Source organism: Pollachius pollachius (assembly GCF_949987615.1).
Source record: "Pollachius pollachius genome assembly, chromosome: 4".
NCBI classification, from domain to species: Eukaryota; Metazoa; Chordata; class Actinopteri; order Gadiformes; family Gadidae; genus Pollachius; species Pollachius pollachius.
The window spans coordinates 17885728-17906210 of record NC_136937.1 but is presented as its reverse complement, the minus strand read 5'-3'; the positions used below and the strand labels follow the sequence as shown (position 1 = coordinate 17906210).

The 20483-nt window shown below is 46.6% G+C and overlaps 1 protein-coding gene across 1 annotated transcript; it reads right to left on the bottom strand.

The window, feature by feature from the left end:
• Positions 1–5923: 5923 nt before the first annotated feature.
• olfm1b (olfactomedin 1b) lies at positions 5924–18256 on the bottom strand. Its single transcript, XM_079734876.1, has 6 exons — positions 17842–18256; positions 16343–16492; positions 14799–14954; positions 12937–13156; positions 8493–8599; positions 5924–7225 (listed from the first exon to the last, which is right to left on the bottom strand). The coding sequence occupies exons 1-6, from the start codon at positions 17989–17991 to the stop codon at positions 6551–6553; spliced, it is 1458 nt and encodes a 485-aa protein (XP_079591002.1). The 5' UTR covers positions 17992–18256; the 3' UTR covers positions 5924–6550.
• Positions 18257–20483: the final 2227 nt, after the last annotated feature.

Here is a 20483-nt window from a genome sequence, read left to right as displayed (position 1 = left end):
ATGGGTAGGCTCGGAACGATTTGGATGTTTGATTAGAGAATGACCGTGATGATGATCATCATTACCATCCTATTCAAAGGCACCTTTGTCATCATCGTCATATTCATCATCAACGCAAATCCTGGATTTGCGTTGATGATGAATATGACAATGATGACAAAGGTGCCTATGAATAGGATGTTCATGAAGATGACGAAGGTGAAAAGGGGGATGATTACGACGGCGAAGATGACAATGATGACAACGATGATGATGACGATGATGAGGTTGTTTGAGAGCAACAGCAGACGATTTTGAGTGAAACAGGATCAAACTGGTACAGATGTGTGTTCCAATTCACATAATTGGAGAGAGAGAGACAGCGCGAGAGAGAAAGAGAGAGAGACAGAGCGAGAGAGAGACAGCGAGAGAGAGAGACAGAGCGAGAGAGAGAGACAACATTTGTGGAAGACAGTAAAGAGAGAGTAGTAGTAGTAGTAGTAGTAAACAAAGCAGGGCTTGGTTGCCTTGACTAAAGTGTCTTTTGACATTGAGAGAGAGAGAGCGAGAGAGAGAGAGAGAGAGAGAGAGAGAGAGAGAGAGAGAGAGAGAGAGAGAGAGACAGAGACACAGAGAGAGCGGGCCCTGTGTCTTCAGAGACAAATGAAGGTTGACAGGGAAGCGGCTCTGTTCAAATGAGCTCCAATCCTATCAACCCCTTGGCTGAGGTCGCTCATTGGGTGCAGGTGGTCTGTCTGAGTCACTCACTCTCTGACCACAATGTTTTTTCAGCACATTAAAACAATTCTCCAAACGGGTTTGATATTTATTTATTTCCCATCGAGCGGTCGGGGTGTTCAGCCATCAAAGACACAACGCTGAATAATTCATTGTTTCTCACAGCCGGCCCTCAAACAATCATAAGAGTGGCGATAATGTCTCACGATTTAACCATTTTGAGAGTACATCCATTTTCCAAAAAGCGTGTATTTTGTGCGTTTAAGGAGTGTATCTCTCTTCTTTGTACTTCACGACTGTATCTGAAATAACGGGGAGTGCTGGAGCGGGGCTGGATGAGAATAGATGAGCTCAAGCTTGTTGCGTTCTCCCTCCATGTGACGGTGTTGGCCGAGCCTACCGATGAGAATACTGGCACAGCACCGCTCTGAAACAGAACGTGTGAGTGTGTGTGTGTGTGTGAGTGTGTGAGTGTGTGTGTGTGTGTGTGTGTGTGTGAAATCTTCTGTGTGCACAGATGGCATGACAATTTTGTCGCTACAGCTTGTTAGCAATACATAGCCCACACTCATAAACCCAATCACACACAATGGTAAGCAGGCACACTCATTCACGTTGCTCGCAAGCACGCATGCATGCATGCATGCACACACGCACACACACAGCACACATTGGCAATGCAATGGATTGTCCATATTGTCAGGGCAAAACGCTGTTCACGACTCGTGGTAGCCCAGTGTGGTTGTAGGTGCTCTGCACGACCAGGCACAGCGAGCCACTCACGTAGTAGAATATATACTGAAGAGCCGACAGACTTTTACACTGACACACACTCCCCCAGCGGGGGATGGAGAAACACATATACAGACAAACATAGACTTGAACACACACTGCACAAATACATACACACACAGGACATTGTGTGTTTTTTTCGACATACAGAGCACTTTTCCCCCCATGTCCCATGAAAGGAAAGCACAGTTTCAGGTTCAGGACATATCTCCTTTTAAACACTGAAATGTTTTCTAGGTCAGAGTTGATAGAAGCTAAGGATGTGGCACATTGCACTCGTTGTAAACAGACACGGTGTGCCGTCAACTGCAATCTCAACAGTATAGGGTATCAGCAATTTTGTTTTGTCATGCTTCATCATGCCTTCTAAGCAAAAGGAAATGACCTTACGAGTGAACTTGGTTCTAGTACAGCCTTGTGTAATTGCGTGTGTGTGTGTGTGCGTGTTCAAGTGTGAGAAACAAATGCATGTGTATGTGTATTTTTGTGTGAGTTTGTGTTAGTTTCTGTTTGTGTGTGGGTGTATGTTTGTCTTTGTCTGTGCGTTTTTGTATATGTGTCTTTGTGTGTGTGTGTGTGTGTGTCTTTGTCTGTGCATGTGTGTGTTTGTGCGCGTGTGTGTGAGTGTGTGTTTTGCCATTGTTGCCATATGCTGCTTATGAGGACAATGTATTTAGGAAAATGCTAATGAAGGACACAGGTTTTGTTTTTGAGAGCAGGTGTGGAATCGCTGACAAGGACGCGGCAGTAAGCCGAGCCGACACACTGACGACCGCAAGCTGGACAACAACCGCCCTTCTCCGCCTTTATTACCGCCTAATGAAAAAGAATTGTCTCGCTGTCGTTGTGGAGTTTCTCCTTCTCGCTCCTGTTAGCGTCTGTATTGATTTATCCTGCGACTCCGACCCATGTCGGGCTGCTTGTAATGCTTCTCAATGGCTGACAGACTTTGCCCTGAGCGGTGGAATTGAGTCCTGTTTTACGATTATTCTTCCTTTGTTTCACTCGATGCATTTTATTGGATTAAATATGTAATGAAACCCTGAAAAATACAATGTGTGTTCGTATGAGGAATGGTGGCTGGGGGTGCCGGGGAATGGCAAGTCATATTGATTACTTTTCCTAACTTTTATAAAACCATTTGTAGGACGCTGAATGAGTGACGAAGCGTTATACAGCAATAACTCCAAAGACTCGTACACAATTTTCCACCATCTGCTAATCTGCAATGAGACAAAAATGAGTTTTTATACCATAAAAAATTGACTGTGATCATCAAAATCCTGCCTTAGTCTTCCGCTGCCAAGTAAAACATTTGGCAGAGGCGCTGTCTTAATCCGCGCTCGTCATCAGCAACCATTATCTGGCCAGCCAGAGATTTAGCGTTACAGATTAAGATGAACATCTGGCCCCTCGGTCCAACACCTTGCTCCAGAAAGGTATATCTTCATAACCCCTCCCTTGTCTGTGTAGGCGTGTGTCAGTGTGTGTGTGTGTGTGTGTCAGTGTGTGTGCTTGTGTGCTTTTCTATCCTGATTAAGACCTTGGCCTGTAAGTGTGCGCTTCATTTGTGTTTGAATATTTAAGATGCATATATAATTAGACCGCAAAGACGAGTAAGATGCTGTTCAGAATGTAAACACTCATTTTATGTGACCACATCAAACCATCTCATTACTGCTTGCCTTGAAGATCTTCCACTTCCAAGACCCCCATTCAATCAAAATATTTTATTCGTCCCCTTCGAGGGCCAAGTGATGCATGTCCTTGCCAAGCTAGGACACACTTTTTATTGTGTGTGTGTTTGTTGGTCCACGATGCAGTAGCAACGTCATGCAATATCCGGTGCATTGAGAAGGACAGATTGCATCCGGTAATTAGACAGGCCCTATTTAACTTATTCTGGTGTCAAATGCATTGAATCAATAGGAGGCAGACAGGAAAGGAAAGGAGGAGACTGAAAATAAATAGGATGAATGATATGCAAGAGGATGATAATAATCATAAGCAGACTGATGCAATCTAATGCAATTAGTAAGATACACAAACAAATAGTAATACTGTTTGATAGACTGATAAACATACCGACAGACATTCTGAATGTCGGTCTTAGGTGGACAGGCAGACAGACAGAATGACAGATAGACTGACAGAAAGACAGATAGACAGACAGTCAGATTGAATCTGCCAGTCTGTCTGCCTGAGATAGACTAACATCCAAAGAAATGCCTCAATGCATAAAGTAACTTAAGTCTGCAAAATAAACGTCCCACGACTGGGAGTGGCTGTCTCAATGTTGACTGCAGCACACAACAATCTCAGTGTGTCAATCTCTTCACCGGCCTTCAAATATGCGGACGTATCCCTTGAACAGGCATTCTGCGCTCTGTGAGTGACAGTGAGTTGTGTAGCTTGCTCAGTGCCCTGGCGTTTCTCCCTGGTGTGCGTTCAGCCTTTCTCCTCCTCGCTCGCGGCATCACCACATCCTGGTGCCCACGCCCACCGGCTTCTGTTTGGACTGAGCGATGGCAGCGGAGAATAGAAGCAATCATTTATTCATGGATTGAAACATCAGAGGGGCCGCGTTGAGACGACTAGAGAGGACGGGGACTCAGAGACAGGGATGGACAGGATGGAAGAGGTGGAGGGGAGATCTGAGGGAATTGTGCTGATACAAATTGTAAAAGATGACCAAATATACTTTAATTATATCGTACAGTAATTGTAAATGAATGTGTCGAGAATATGATGGGGGAATAATTATGATATATTATATTGCATGGAAAGTCCTCTTTTCTCCCAAATGGTATCATCACAGTGTTGAGTTTATGATATCATGAAAGGGAAGGCGTAGAGCGAATGGGGACATCGGAAGGCATAAAGGATGGTTGTTAATGTTGAAATACGACATGAAGCGATCAAAGAATCGGGTCTCAACCGTGTTCTGTTCTTACAGTTCTTACACTTAAGCTTTTTTTTTCGTTTAGTTTAGTTTTATTGACACAAATCATTGAACTTATCTCATCTTAGATACAACACACATGTCCAGCAAAGCGCAAAAAGTAGTGAGAAGCTTTCTTCTTCCTAGGGATATACACATAAACATCATCCTTCACTAGCAGTGGGCGGGTCCTGAAGAGGAGGGCCTGCAGGGCGTGACAACCCCCGTGACAACCCCGTGACAACCCCGTGACAACCCCATCACACACCATCACACCCCCGGCCAGCTCCTCCATCGTCGGGGAGCTGGCCAGGAGTCAGACTGATCAGGGCCCAGGGGCTAGGAGCTAGGGGCAAAGTGCCAGGGGCTAGGGGCAGGGGCAGGGGCTAGGGGACTAGGGACAGGGGCTAGGGGCCAGGGGCCAGGGGCTAGGGGATAGGGGCAGGGGCTAGGGGCCAGGGGCCAGGGGCTAGGGGCAAGGGGCCAGGGACTAGGGGCCAGGGGCTAGGGGCTAGGGGCTAGGGGCCAGGGACAGGGGCTAGGGGCTAAGGGCCAGGGGCCAAGGGCCAGGGGCTAGGGGCTAGGGACTAGGACCTAGGGGCCAGGGTCCAGGGGCTAGGGGCCATGGAACAGGATATGGAGGATACATTACGTGATACATTCGCCTTTTTCTCTATTTTCACTTGACTCTCTTTATCTTTTTTTTTCATGAGGATCAGTTTGAGTCTGATAGGATTTGATCCCCCCCTGGACCAAACTCAGGCCAAGTGAAATAAATGCAGAGAAGCAAAACTAGTGTCAACGATTACAACGATACGAAGTCACACTTATCAAAAAAGAATCTTCTCAAAGAAAAAATCAGGACGGGGAAAAGAAAAATCGAGAAAAACCTAAAACCAAAAATCAGAAATATAAACCAGTGAAAAAGCAACGTTCACATTCCGCAAGCTACGCTCCCTTCCTCCCCCGCTGTAGCTCTCGCAATTCTCGTTTTATCTTTTTTTTACTTATTCACACGAGCTGTTTCGTACAACAAAAGACATTCAGGAGGGCAGACCGCAGTGAATGATTAAAAAAACACTCATGCAAAGAAAGCCTTGGTTTCACATGTCTTCACGAAACACGAACAATAATCTCAAACAGGAGTGCTGCAAACAGTCATTGCCTTCCGGATCTGTTTTTTATCTTTTATTTTCTTCTACAGACTTTGACTTTTTTTTGCTACTGCACTGATTGAAAAAAGGATATGTATAATACAACTGTAGTTAGCGGCTCTGCCTTCTTCTGGATAGCACAACCCTCTCTCTCTCTCTCTCTCTCTCTCTCTCTCTGTCTCCCTCTCACTCCCTCTCACTTCCTCTCCCTCCCTCTCTCTCTCCCTCCCTCCCTCTCTCCCTCCCTCTCTCTCCATCCCTCTCTCTCTGTCTCTCTGTCTCTCTCGCTCTCTCTCTCACACTCTCTTTCTCTCTCTCTCTTTCTCGCTCTCTCTCCCTCTCCCTCCCTCTCTCTCTCTCCTTCTCTCTCTCTCAGCCACTTGACCCTGGTGGGTGGGCTTCAGCCCTGATACAGTAGTCTCTTTGAAGGAGCCTCCCCCAGGAGCAGGGGTGGAGGCCGGACAGCAGGAGATCCAGAGCAGGAGGAACGCAGGTCATGGGAATTGGGTTTTCCAATATAAAAAAAGGCATGATGTTCTTTTTCTTTTGGCATCTTTTTTTTCCCTTCTTCTCTCTCCTCCTCCCAATGTTCATCCTACTGTTGAACTGTGTTTGTTTTACAATCTTTTTTTTTCTACATAGCAAACATTTTTTTGTCGTAACTTAATGCATAATGTACATTCTACCACTTTGCATTCACTAAGCCATGGTCCTTCTGAGTCCTACGGCACCGCGTCCTCTGCGGGCACAGAGTCTCTCTCTCTTGTCTTTGTTGTAGATATATATTCCATAATATATTCCGTAAATATCTATATATATATATATTCATATATATATATATATATGTGTGAGCAATGTCTACATGGACAGTATAAGCGTCTCAACACCGCTGACGGTGCCTCCGTCCCCATCCCTCCTCCTCCGTTGCCGGCCCCGCCCCGCCCGGTTACAGCTCCTCCGAGCGGATGACGTGGAACAGCGTGACGTTGTACAGCACCTGGTGGCCGTTGTTCCAGGCGTACAGCGCGCGGTCCCGCGGGTTGTAGTCCAGCATGGAGATGTGCGAGTACTTGTTCTGGAAGGCGATGTCGATGTACTCGTAGGTGGATGAGTTGGTGGAGTAGGCGTAGTACACCTTGGTGCCGCCGGAGTAGCCGTTGGTGACGTAGAGCGTGCCGCAGATCATGAAGGACTCGCCCGCGCTACGCTTGGGGTGGTTGGTGGTCCAGCTCTTGACGATCTGCAGCGAGCTGGGATGCAGCTTGCTGATCACGATGTTGCCGGCGTTCTGGTTGGTGGCGTACACGGCCCACAGGCCACCCTCGTCCACCATGAGGTCAATGTCCGAGTGGCCACCCCAGGCGTAGTGGTACGCGTTGCTGAAGCCGGCGTAGTCCAGCTGCCGGGACTTGCTGATGGCCGAGGTGCGGAAGTCGAACTTGATGATGACGTGGCTCTGGAACTTGTTGAAGTAGATGGAGCCGTTGTACACCACCTGGCCGGTGCCCGACCACGGGTGGGGCAGGCGGTGGGACGTGAAGTTGTCCGTCGTCATGAAGTCGTGCATGGACCTGTACTCGCGCACGAAGCGGTTGTTGTGGTAGCCATCCATGTACCACACCTGGAGGGGGCGGGGTCGGCGATGAGGAGGAGGGGAAAGAGAATCAGCATGTTAACCACGTGAAATACCCCAGTGACTTAAAAACTTCCATCGCCATCATTCCTCCAAAAAAAGGGCCAACCGCATTGATATTTGGAGCGTGAATGCCGATCAAGCAGAACCATGCAGCAAGAAATCAACTCACACACAAATCAACAAGCGGCCTAATTGAGGCAGAACCACCGGGTCCTGGAGGAGCAGAGCGGGCCGGGGTCCGACAGCTTTTGAATACTAACACACGAGATGACAGCTCTGCGGTATTACCACTCATCAGCCCAGACAAAGAGACCCATCACGTCCCCCAGCCTGGACACTTAGCTCCCTGCTCTGCAGCCCCCAGCCAGGGCCTGGTCGGGAGGGATGGCCCATTCCAGAGATGAATGCTGTGGGGCCTCTGCTATTTGGTCCTCCTAACTAGGACTGAAAGAGCTACCATCGTCAACACATCACTTGTACCCACAAGCACACGCAAACACACACGCCTATAGTCCTTGTTTGCTGATTGCCTTAGAATTGATTTAGATAAAGGGAGTGGGTCTCCGGAGGGTTCCAGAGGCCGAGCAGAGCGAGCTGATGATTAAAGGACAAGTCTGCTCTGGTCACTTAGTCTCCCAACACTGCCTCCCTCTCTGTTTCCTCTTCCCTAAACTCTATTTGATTCTTCATCTACTCTGCTCGGTTACATCATTGACTCCTGCGACCCATGCTCATCCCTCCTTTAATCTATCCTTCCTTCCTTCCTTCCCTCCTCTCTTCTTTTATCCTTTATCCTCCATCTTCCTCCCAGCCTCCCTCTCTCTTTTCTTCACCTCCTTGATACCCCATAACCTCCAGCACTCCTAATGTTTTTGTAAGCATCTCATGCTCCGCACAGCACATCACTTGAATGAAGACCCACAGTGCATGGCTGTGAGCACCACTGCCCACTTGCCCACCATGCAAACAAATCCAGGCTTCACGGGAAGGTAATTATTCACGCATATTTTGGTCTAATGTATTTGTCTTCTCTACGTAGTCAAACACAAATCAGATCAATTAGCGTAATAAGCCAAATTAGTATTTGTATCCTGTCTTGTTTTTTCGAACAAAACAAACCTTCACATAATATATCCTCAGTATTAAATCTAGTCATTAGCAGAAGGAAGATGTAAAAGTGTGGTTGGCTGGCAAACCTGACATGAAGGTAAACAAGTGCTCGGAGAGTAGAGAAGAGACGCAGTGTACGTACCCTGGTGTCTCCCTCGGGGGCCAGGGGGTCGGTCATCCAGGAGCCGAACCTGGAGCCTGACGTCTTGATGGTGATGGGCTCACTGATCCCAGTCAGTTTACCGCACGCTGCAGAGACAACAGGCATGGGTGGGGGGCACAGGAACTACTGAGTCACCAGGCATGTGTGGGGGGTCCGGATGAACTACCGGCATGTGTGGGGGGGTCATATAACTACAGAGTCACCAGGTGTGGGTGGAGGGTCCACATGAAGTACAGACATGTGTGGGGGGTCTGTATAAACTACTGTCACCTTGTTGCCACGTTAAGGCCAGCATATTTAATGCCACCACCTATTTAACAGGTTGTTATGTACCATGTGTGAAAGAGTGCCAGAGTGAGAGAGACAGAGCAAGAGCAAGAGTGAGAGAGAGATACAGAGAGAGTGAAAGCCAGAGAAAGTGAGAGACAGAGCGCGAGAGAGATGGAGAGAAAACGGAGATGAATCAAGATGGTTTGTGCTTCCTTATGGCTTGAAGTTAACCTCAACTTTCTTTGAGTTGACCCCATCTTTCAGGTTTGTATGGATGGCATTTCTGAGCAGAAACCAGTGCATATATGTCTTGGGTTTTATTAACGCCCACACGCTGCTAAAACGTGCAAAAGTGCATCATGAGCTGGTTTTTGGTGTTTAACTTACGCCGGCAAATGTGGGACATCGCCTACTGCCCCATATGTCGCCTATGTAAGTCCCACTGCACACACACACACACACACATACAAACACACACACACACACACACACACAGACTCCCCTGTGTGTGTGTGCTGCTTTATTCATGGGTGGCAGCTGGGAGGAAACCAACACGTTGTCACGCGACCAGAGTTTACTATTCCCTACGCTCCTTTACGTAACCGGGATTACGTCAGTCGGCCCGGGATAAGTCGACCCCCATTGATGTATTTGTTGATTTTATTTATTTATTTATGTAAAATCACCCCCTCCAACATACTTCCCTACACACAGACATGCACACACATGCACGCACGCAAGCACATACACACACACACACACACGCACACACACACACACACACACACACACACACACACACACACACACACACACACACACACACACACACACTCATCAAGGCTCTATCTTTAGATGAAGTGTGTGGATAGTCAGGGGGGAGAGTCTGGGGGGAGAGACAGCTTTGCCTCACTTCTCTTGATGATGCTGATCTCTGCATACCGGGGGGAGATGCATATGGGATGGGGGGGGGGGGTTGTCCTAATAATCCCCTTTTGGCCTGAATAATGGACGGCAAAAAAAAAAAAACTAAACCAAAGAGCAAGGGAGGAAAAGAGAGGAAAATCTGATGAAAAAACAACAGCAGGCGGGAGGGTGGAGAGGGGAGGGGGAGGGCTGCTGGAAAACAACACACCATTAGCTCTGTTCTCCAGTGGCCTGGGGGATAAGAGCGAAAACTGATGGTCTGTGGACGATGGAGATGAACTGGCTTAATGGGGGGGTGGGGGGGAGGAAGGAAGACGGAAAAAAAGCCTGACAGATATTGATCTCGTCAACATAGGGTGGGTTGGCGGTGGTGCTGATGGGGGGGGGCGCACACAGTTTACAAATATGTGCCATGATGAAGAAGGCGCTGACTGGGTTTGCACTGTAACTATAGAAACGAGAAATGAAACATAACAATGAAAGATCGCATGCTGCTCGGTGTCGGGGCGGCCGCCACCGCCGTGAAGAGGGCGAAGCCCAAACTGTGAGGCGGTATGTGTGCACCACCCTCCTTCCAGCTCCTTCATTTGATCATTGTCCAGAAAACGGATACCGCACTAGCGCCGCCTCCACCCTGCTTTGATGACGGACGTCGCAGCGGTGAAGCCAGGCCGTTAGTCTCTCCAGCCCCACGTATCCATCACCCTGCCTTCCTCTCTGTTCCTCCCTCCCTCACTCCATCACCTCACCTCAGTGCCCTCACAACCACAGCGGTCATCCACCCCCCGCGTCCCCGCTCCGTCTATTATCCCACAATGGCCGGCATAAATTTCCCCCTCTCCTACCTCCCTGGGTCTGATCTACACCTTCCCACGGTAGTCCTCTGCCGCACTCCTCCTGAATAATGGAGCTGCATGCTAATGGGAGAATTGACCTTTGCGGGCCAGAGACTCTAAAAACACCGGGAGTTGGCTGCAAATTGTGTTTGTGCACACGAACACTCACAGAGAAACACACTCTGCTGTGTGTGTTTTTGTGTGTGTGTTTGTGTGTGTGTGAGGCCAGTTATCGTGTGAAGATGAAAGGAGGAGCTTTCTCTCTGTTTCTCGCTCCTGGTGGGAGCAGTCTCTTATTTTGCTCTCCTCATCTAATGATAGCAGAATGCTTCTGCAGCTCTCCTCCCGTCTTCACCTCTCTCCTCTCCTCCCTATTCCAGTTATCTCCTCTCTCCTCCTCCTCTCTCTTTTACTCTCTCCCCCTCCTCTCCTCACTCCTGATCTCTCCTCTCCTCTCCTGCTCTCTGTCCTCTCTGTCTTGCTCTTTCTCCTCCTGCTCACCACCCCTTCTCTCTCCTCTCTCCTCCTGTTCTCCACTCATGCTCTCTCCTGTCTCCACCAGCTCTATCCCCTCTCTCCTCTCACCACCCCTGCTCTCTCCTCTCTCTAACCCCTTCCTCCTCAGACGAGAGGAGGAGAACCGTGACAAATTGATCTGTAAACTTCTGGTCCAGCAACTAATGCGTTGAGGGGCAGAGCATGTGGAGTGGGGCAAGAGGGGTAAAGGTGGGGCAGGAAGGGTGGTGCTGGGGCAGTCTGGGGGGTGGAGATGGTGGTGGTGCTGGGGGACCCGTAAAGGGTTTCTGGTTGAGCTTGTTTCTAGCTCTTTTCAGAGGATTGCTTGGAGTGGAGTGCAGCACTTAAACGCAAGGTTGCTCCGCTATTGATCTGCTGGCCGGTGATTGTTCACAGCCTCGTCGCTGGGATGAAAGCCTCCGCGAAATGAGCTGAATGCAAAGTAAATGTGACGTAACATAGGGCTAATGTTGGGTATGAAGAGTGAAAACAACCAGGGAACAAGTGGGGGAGGTTTGTAGAATAGTGTGCATAGAGAAATGGAAATGATACAACGACGATTTGGATCGTACATCGTGTTGTCACATCACAATGACACTGTTTCCAATGTTAGTCAATGTGTTGGTAGGAATGTGTTTTTGGTCATTATTTAGTATGAATTATTTGTAATGAAGAGTGTTTCTCAAACGAGACGTGGCAAAATAAAGATTTCTTTAGCCCATGTTACGGTACATTGATATTGATTTAGGATTTTATAGTTCTAACTCTAGGTCACTATGGCCACTATGGAGTACCACCAAGAAAATATTCCAAGATTCATTCTGAATCCCTACTGAGAATGGGGTATTAGTTACTGCTCTTCATCATAGGGCATTTAATGTTTAATGGATTATACACACTGGTTTGCTCTGCTCAATGTGATTGATAGATCTTTTATTTTGTTCTATTATTAGCAATTCAATTACTCAAATCATTCATTCGTCGTGAACACTTGCCCTGGGATGTAATGAGCTAATACAAGTGTGTGCATGTGCGTGTGTGCATGCGTGTGTGTGTATATTCATGAGCGTGCATTGCATGACATTATGCTGTCCCTATTCATAACAATATGATATAAACAGATAATGATATGGCTAAGTTTCATATAATGTTATATTCATATAATATTCATACAACCCAGGATTATAAATACTTATGAGAGGTCGTGACAGCTCATGGGGAATGGTGTGTATCGATAAACCAGGCAGGCAAGGATAGATCGCTAAAAGACTGAGAGCTGGTGGTGGGTTTGGAAGAACATTTCCAAAATAACAAGCCATTACCAGCCTGATCTGCCATGGTGTATTCCCCCTGGAGCTGTGTGAAACACGCTTGATGTGGATCAGTGTGTGCGTCTATGCCGGGGGGATGTGGATGCAGGTTTTTAACACCATCCACTATAATCAGCAGCCAGCTATCATACCGATTCCCATCACTATGAGGGCAGGTTTGTAGGAGCAGTGTTTAGTGTTTTAAGTGTGGTTAACTCCCAGTTGAAAGACTCTATCTCTAATGGCATGTGTATCTAAAAAAATAACTCTGTAGTACTATAGTCAATATAAGAGCTTCAATGATTGTTTAAGAATTACCAACACTGACTCTGTGCAAAAGCATTTAATTTATTTGTTTTCTAAGCTATCGATGGGTCTTTCTTGAGCCACCACAAAGATATCCTACTAGTAGGATATCTTGATGTGAATATGCCTGAGGGGGTGAGGTGTGTGTATGTGTGTGTGTGTGTGTGTGTGTGTGTGTGTGTGTGTGTGTGTGTGTCTGTGTGTGTGCGTGCATGTGTGTCTGTGAAATGGACAGCTTGATTTTTTTTCTTTGCCTACCTAATTTTTGCATGCATGCTCGGAGTCTGTCCTCAAGATTAGACACTCTGTTGTGGAGCTCCTCGTAGTCGTAGGCCCCCATCTCCTCCTGAAGTTCGCTTAGCACTGACGTCAGATTCTGGACCTCCGCCTTAAACTGCAATACCAATTTGGCATCGGCTTTGTACTCCTCCAACACTGGTATCAAGGGTCTAAGTTCCTCCATTTTCGATTTTATGGCCTGGAAGGATTAGAATATGCGACGGATCAGTGTCACGTTCCAAAGAGAGAAGGTTTTATAAAAGAAAGTAAAAACACCTGTCTGGCCCTGACTGCACTGCGCTAGCCTGCCGCTGTCCTAGCATGAAGACCCCTGCTACTCGTGTTATTTTGTGTGTGCATGCGTGTATTTTCAGAGCATATAAATACACATGTAGTGCGTTTTGTTGTCGGTGTAAGTGCATCTGAGCAACCAAGCAATCCCCAAGGCGACAACCCTTCCCCTGGTTGGATTGGCCAAGGAGACAGGCTCCGCCCCAACCCCCAGGTGTTGACCAGCCAGTTAAAAGCAAGCCCTCAGCACACCAACAACAATTGGGAAAGCTCTTTATTGGTCATCATAGTTTAAAATGCAACATCGTATTAAGGATCACATGCTTTGTACATGTCACACACAACAAAGTGTTTTCGAATTTTTACGTCTAGATTTTTTTGTATGTATAGATTTGTTTAGTAACCAAAGATGCATAGACAAAAGCCAAAGTTAAACAAAATAAAATAAAATAAAAAAACAGCAGTTACTGATACTTACTTTATTAATAATAATGATAATATTAATAATAATGATAATAATAATAACAATAATAATAATAATGGGTTTACGTTGGATAAAAGCTTTGAGATGTCAAAGTTGGACAGCAGTTACATGCAGGAAGAGATCAGTGGTGGGTTGGCTTGGCGGGGGACAGGGGGGGAGGAAGGGGTAAGGTGTCTTAATCTTAATGGTGCTAATAGGTAAATTAACTGTTTGAGGCCCAAAATTTCTCAGTACTGTGGCCCAGTTCAGGGGTCAGACCTGTCTCCTCTTCCCTGTTGTTCTCCCTTTACATGTCTTAAAGTTAGCCCTGTAAGCAAGAAAACGACAGACTGTTGACAGGGGCTATCATCTTGCTAACCTATCTAGCAGACACATGCGCGCACACACACACACGTAGAGACATTTAGGGGTGGAACTGCGGATATGCGGATGTGCTGGTGAAATGGGTCTTCATGCATGAACATGTGAAAATAGTTCTTAATATATTCAGAGAGGATGGAGGAAAAATGTTGATGTCGCAGGATTTTCTTTTTGCAGATAGAGTAGGGATGTATTGGTATTAATGTGATGACTGATCTACCATGAAAGATCTATCGTAGCAAATCTGTTAGCTGACTTTGGAATGAAATGCAAACCAAATAGTCAATGGCTGTTTTAAATGCTATGCATTTAATCGATAAGCAAAAGACAGAACAGCTACATTACTGCAACATAGACAGTTTGTACCATGATTGTATACCAGGCCATTTTACTAATTGTTTTATGTTCTTATGCTGTCAGATGACTGCTTTAATTTATATGCGCGTAACATTAAAGGCTTGATCATTGCTTGGGGTCTGCAACACCATTGTTATTTACTTTAAACTTGAGATGAAATGAGAGGAGAGTATAAATTACATTTTTAGTTTGCAATCTCAATGGTCCAATCGTCAGGAAACCGCGACTATATGATGATTACATGACTATGCAACATGACTCTGTGATACCTAATGATGTCACCATCGTGAATGAGTGATGTGATGAGGCGACAGAAGCCGAGGACAGAACATGGAGGCTCATCATTTACCTTGTATTGCTTAGCGATGTTCTGCTTGTGGTTCTCCTCCACCTGTCGGAACTTGGTCTCAAGACCCCGCAGCTGGACCTCCATCTTCTCCACGTACTGCAGGTCCCGCTGGGTCCGCTGATCCAGGACCTGGATGGACTGGGTCATGTTCTGAACCTATAGATGGGCACAGTACAAGTACAGACATGGTCATGGATGATCACGTTTTCTGCAGTAGCTTTTCTTGCACCTTTTTAAGTTTGTTTGTAGCGTTGCCTGCTTGAAGTATCCAACGCTCATCGTCTAAACCACATACTACAAACGTTAAAGAAACAAATCCTAAAACACATGTAGATACTGAAGAAGTACTGTTTTGGTTGACTTTAAAAAACCTGACTACTGCTAATGGAGTGACCCTGACATATACTGACCCGTCTGTTTTTATACCTAAGAGATCAGAGGAGATCATTTTTGTACACGTGAACAGACACTGACTACACTACACTACACCACCAAACGAATCACAACACTAAACAACCACAGTCTGGTACAGTCTGGCAGTGAAGAAAGGGAAATCTGCTAGGTGCTCTACTTGATATTATTTCCAAATAATCCAATTTTTATGCAAATATATTTCATATTGATTTTCTTTTTAAACCGTGCCTTGTCCTTGCCTTGAACCTAGCTTTGTGTACACTACTACAATACTTCCAAGCTTAATCACATTACTGAATCCTTATCTTGGATAGTGCTGGATCAGGTAGACAACCTTCGAAGGGAAAGGTATCACAGCGTTTACACTCACATTCTGATACGTTTAAAGGAAAAAAAAAGGGTTGAGTCTGCATGATGGGAATCAGATACCTATCCAGAGGACAGCCGCCCAGACAGAGCTGACGAGGAACACGGTGCGAGGAGTCCTACATCAGCACATATTTTAGTATCGGATAAACTGTTGCAGTCAAACCCCCACCTGAACTTCAAACTAAAAACACCTGTGGTGTTTCAATGCAGAGCACGGCACCTGTAGAGGGGAGGAGCTTCCTCCTCTGAATACCTGGGGTGATGCTATACTGTTCTGTTGTGCTCTGCTGAAGAGCTTCAGAGTCCATACTGCCTACTGGAGGGGTTGCAGCCTAGCAGCCTCTTGTGATTCCAACCCCAGGCTATCCTGGGAGCCCATTACAACACATGCACTATTTTTAGCTCCGGGCAGAGTTGTTTTAAGCACTGAAAACAAGAGGTTGGTGTGCGGCGTCTGTCTGTCTCTCTGTCTCTCTCTGCGGGTGTATCTGTGTGTGTGTTTTGTATGCATGCATGCATGTGTGTGTGTGTGTGTGTGTGTTTGTTTCTGTTGGTATGTGCCCTGGCAGAAGTGATCAGAGTTGTGCATGCGTGTGTGTGTGTGTGTGTGTGTGTGTGTGTGTGTGTGTGTGTGTGTGTGTGTGTGTGCGTGTGTATAAACAGTACACACAGGCATGAACGTTGACGCCAGCGTTCACAAGGGCAAGGTCATACTAATAAGAATTAATAACAGTAATAGTGAGTACAACAGGCGGTCAGACCTTCTCCAGCAGCTGGCGGAGCTGTTTAGTGCGGGCGTCTCGTGAGCACATGGACTGCTGCGGCGCCACCACGGTGCACACACACCGGCCCTCGCTGTCCTGGGCCGAGCTGTACACCTGCCATGAGTCCTCCGGGTTCGCTGGCAGTACCTGAGGGTGGAGGGTAGAGGTGGAAGTGTAATACAATATGGTTGAGGGAGTGAGGGAACAGAGGCAAATAGGTCAGACAAGAAAAAAACACCGAAGAAGGACTGAAAGAATCTGGAGGTCAGGATCTGCAAGTCATCGTGATGCAAGCTGTTTGGTTTTAAGGCATCAGGTTTTCGGTGGATTATAGTTATTATCGTGTGAGTGAGCGAAGCACAATACATGGAGATTATTGGTCTGTTGAAATGAGTAGGACACGCCTCTCTGCCTCCTGGCTCTTTGCGGCATCAGCCAATGGTTTAAGAGGCTAATCGAACTTTCTCTTGCTTTTTGAATCACACAACACATTTCCTTTATCTTGGAACCCTGTAGAGGGTTAATACTTTGAAATAATTTCTTCCTGCCAAAAAACTGCAGCAGTGAATCTAAAACAGCAGCAGGTCACAGAATCTGTCAATCATGCAGTGCTTTTCATCTCATTGTGTGGACGTGTCTTTAACACTCAGGAAATCACTACTCCCAGCACCTGGCTGTACGCCCCATACATTATGCAAAAGCTGACCATTGAATACAGCAGCATGATAATGCAGGCCCACAACTGTCCAAGACCAGTGTGGTTGAAGGAGCATGGATAAAATTACTCCACTACATCCATCATACTTCAACAGCTTCCATAGAAAGGGACACTAGAATAATTATTAAACAACGTTAAACAATAGTAATAATCATATAGCCTACGGTCCGATTTTTAAAAATAATCAAGATTTTGGTTGAAAAATCAACTAATTAGCTCAATCCCCTGCTGATCCGTCACAGTAGACCAGCTCTACTTTCAGCCCAGGAAGCACTCAGCGCTCAGCGCGTAAAGACAAAAGAGGCGTGCAGCGGTTAACTGCTACTGTGCTAAAGAATATAACATATTTCAATGGATTTGTGTTCGTCGTCGTGGAGCATTTTATCAATGGAGGATTTCAGGTAAGCGTCGCGTGCCCGTTTCCACTACAAATGCCCCCCCCCCCGTCTCGAGACCAGGAGAACTGGTCTGTGCTCGAGCAGTGCAGGAGAGGGCATCAATCAAAGCCCGGGAAAACACATATTTATTAAATTAGGAATTGAAGGGAAAAAAATACAACACCACCCGAGTGTACCAGATAGAGACAAATAGATACAAATTGATGAAAACATTTATGAAAAAATATATATCTTTACATTTCTCCAAATATTTAAAGAGGGAACGGAAAAACTAATGCCCAAATCTAATCTAACTATGCGTCGGGGCAAATGGCCGAGGAGTCGGAGGGAAAGCAGCCGGCCCAGAAGAGGTGCTGGCGGCTCGGACCAGTCGCACTTACTCCCGTACTCCGGTCCGGGTAGCCTCCCTGCGCCGCGGTCAGCTTGGTGGTGTTCAGCCCCACCAGCGACGGCAGCGTCTGCGACATCCAGTTGGTGATCATCGCCATGGTGCTCAGCACGACGCCTATCTTCAGCAGAGGTACCGACATCTTCACACTCTTGCTTCTCCTTTGTAGTTACCGAGAACACTTCATTCTACACATTCCGGCAAAAAACGTGAGAGGTCGTTGGTGGTCATGGTGGAAAAGCCTTGAAAAGCAGTTTTTTTAACCCGGGAATCCGGTTTGGTGAACCTTTTCTTCGACATCTCTGATGGGGCTGGTAGGTGTAGGTCCAAACGGTGAAGCCGGTGGAGGTGCAGAGGGTCTGAGAAGGACTGCGAGGCACGCGAGGCTCTTGAACGTTATCTCCTCTGTGCTGTCACTTGCACACTGCCGCCGCTCGGTCTCCGGTGCTCCGTTACTATCTGTTCCCGCCCGCGGTCCGCCTCCTGCCTCTGCACGCGCGCAATGATTAAGTGACGCCGACTACACACGCGGGCTGCAAATGGATGAGGGCAGCCAAAGTGGGAGGAACTACGGATCTATATATCCAGACGCAGTGATGTCAGCCGTGTCTGTTTCTCTGCCGCACTCCCGGGCCGGATCGTGGTCAACATCTGGGATCGGGCAGTGATTCATTGGTCACCAATGTCCATAGATCTCAGTGTGAATGACAATGTGACGGTTCCACTGGTAATTCGACCGGCGGTACTGTGTATTGCAAAGTGCAATCCCCATTGATAACCTTGTCTCAAACTAGGCTCTGATAATGCAAACACTTGACTTTATATGCCTGCAAAAATCACTTTATCTGCGATGTCCGATTTAGTGCATACACAAAAAACAGCTATCGCCAACGCCATAGCCTAGTCATGATATAGAGTCACTATGAACAAATATCACTGGTCAGTCATGCTACATGACATGAATTTAAAAACGCATGTAAAGGGTCATCGTTTCTTGTCTGGGTGTATGGGCTGGCGCTATGCGTCGAGGCAGTCTGAGAAGAGCCTCATAACTGTGGCTCTGGCGCCACCGTGTAGCCTCTGTCGGTATTGCTGCAAGTGTGAACTTCCAGACGCAATTAAGGAACATTTTGGCTTTTACTGTTATACAAAAACAACCGCAGTAAAGAGTGTACATTAAGAAATAATTAGACATAGGTGTATTACCTTTACCAAGACATCACCTAATTCAGGACATAGAATGTGTTAATTAAAATCACAGAGGATAGGCCGATCTAAAGACACTTTCACACGTGTGTCACATACACATACACACACACACACACACACACACACACACACACACACACACACACACAAACACATGCTGCCATAGTTTAGCCAAGGTATATGAGAATTGTAGTTTAAATCAACATAATACATCCTCAGACCTAATGGGCTGCCAACATTTTCATATTAAGCTTGAAAGTTAAAAGCAACACATAGTAACAAGCTAGGGGATAAGATGAGGGGGTCAGCAAAAATATGCTTCATGAAAGACGTCTCACTGTTGTCTAATTAGATTATTATTTTTGGGAGTCATCCATCTTCTTGTCTTTAGCGTCCAACTTCTTAAATAAAAATGTTCCATGCAGCACTTAAAATATGCCATGATACCAGCAAACCGCAAGGCTCACCAGTGAAAAAATGAAATAAAAAGGAACCATGATGCATTGCTGGGACCTATTTAAACGGGATGTTTATTCAGTGTATCACTAAGTGCCCTATATAGATGTCCTCTAAATTGAGGACGATGAATCTAGGGAATAATAAACCATTTTGAGAAAAACAACCTGTGTGTGGGTGTGTGTGTGGGTGTGTGCGCGTGCGTAATGCTTTGTGCATGTCTAGGCCCCATGCATGTGTGTTTGTGTGTGCACTTGGGTGCATGAGTGTGAGTTTGTTGCATATACTCCACTGCTGAGTTCAGTGCAGCTCCAAAGTATTAGGGTAGTTTATCTTCATGGTTTGGGATGGGGATCAGCTGGGGTAAGGTGTGCAGGTGGCCAGATTTCCTAGGCTTCCTATCCATTGTCCCCGCGGGCTTGGAGTGTGGAGGTGTCTGATACGTGTGGTCTAGGTCTGTAGCCACACAGAGCCAGCCATTCCATACGAAAGCTGGGACAAAGCTTTTTCTGTCAGATTGTCTGTGTCAAGAACCATGAGTAGGTCTTGATTGACATGCGAGCACGACCAATCACAGACGGGAACAGTGATTGGTCAGTACTTGGAAATACTACATCCAAGATAGATTCAAAGATGTTATTCCCAGCGATTGCTGAACGGTCTATAACGGTTTTTTTAAAAGATCAACCTCTGGACTACACATACTTAAATCTCAGAATAAACCTGATTTACCTGGTCGCAATCGGGCTACATGTACACGATTAGAATTGCTGACCGCCAATGATCATGGCTCATCAAGAAGCTGAGCGGCCTGAAGCCCGATGCTGCAGATGTTCAGAAAGATTTGCATGGTGACGCATCGTTGACAAGGTGGGTCTGATACGGTTGGGTCTAGGAATCTATAGAGTGGTCTAGGTGGGTCTGATACACTGGGGTCTGGGTCTGTACAGAATGAGTCTGATCCGGTGG

Excerpts from the sequence above, each read along its gene's own strand:
- olfm1b (XM_079734876.1), bottom strand. The coding sequence starts at position 17,991 with ATGTCGGTACCTCTGCTGAAGATAGGCGTCGTGCTGAGCACCATGGCG. Across the intron at positions 13,157-14,798 it reads ACATCGCTAAGCAATACAAG|GCCATAAAATCGAAAATGGA; the intron begins GTAAATGATGAG and ends TAATCCTTCCAG. Across the intron at positions 8,600-12,936 it reads AGCATGCATGCAAAAATTAG|CGTGCGGTAAACTGACTGGG; the intron begins GTAGGCAAAGAA and ends TTGTCTCTGCAG.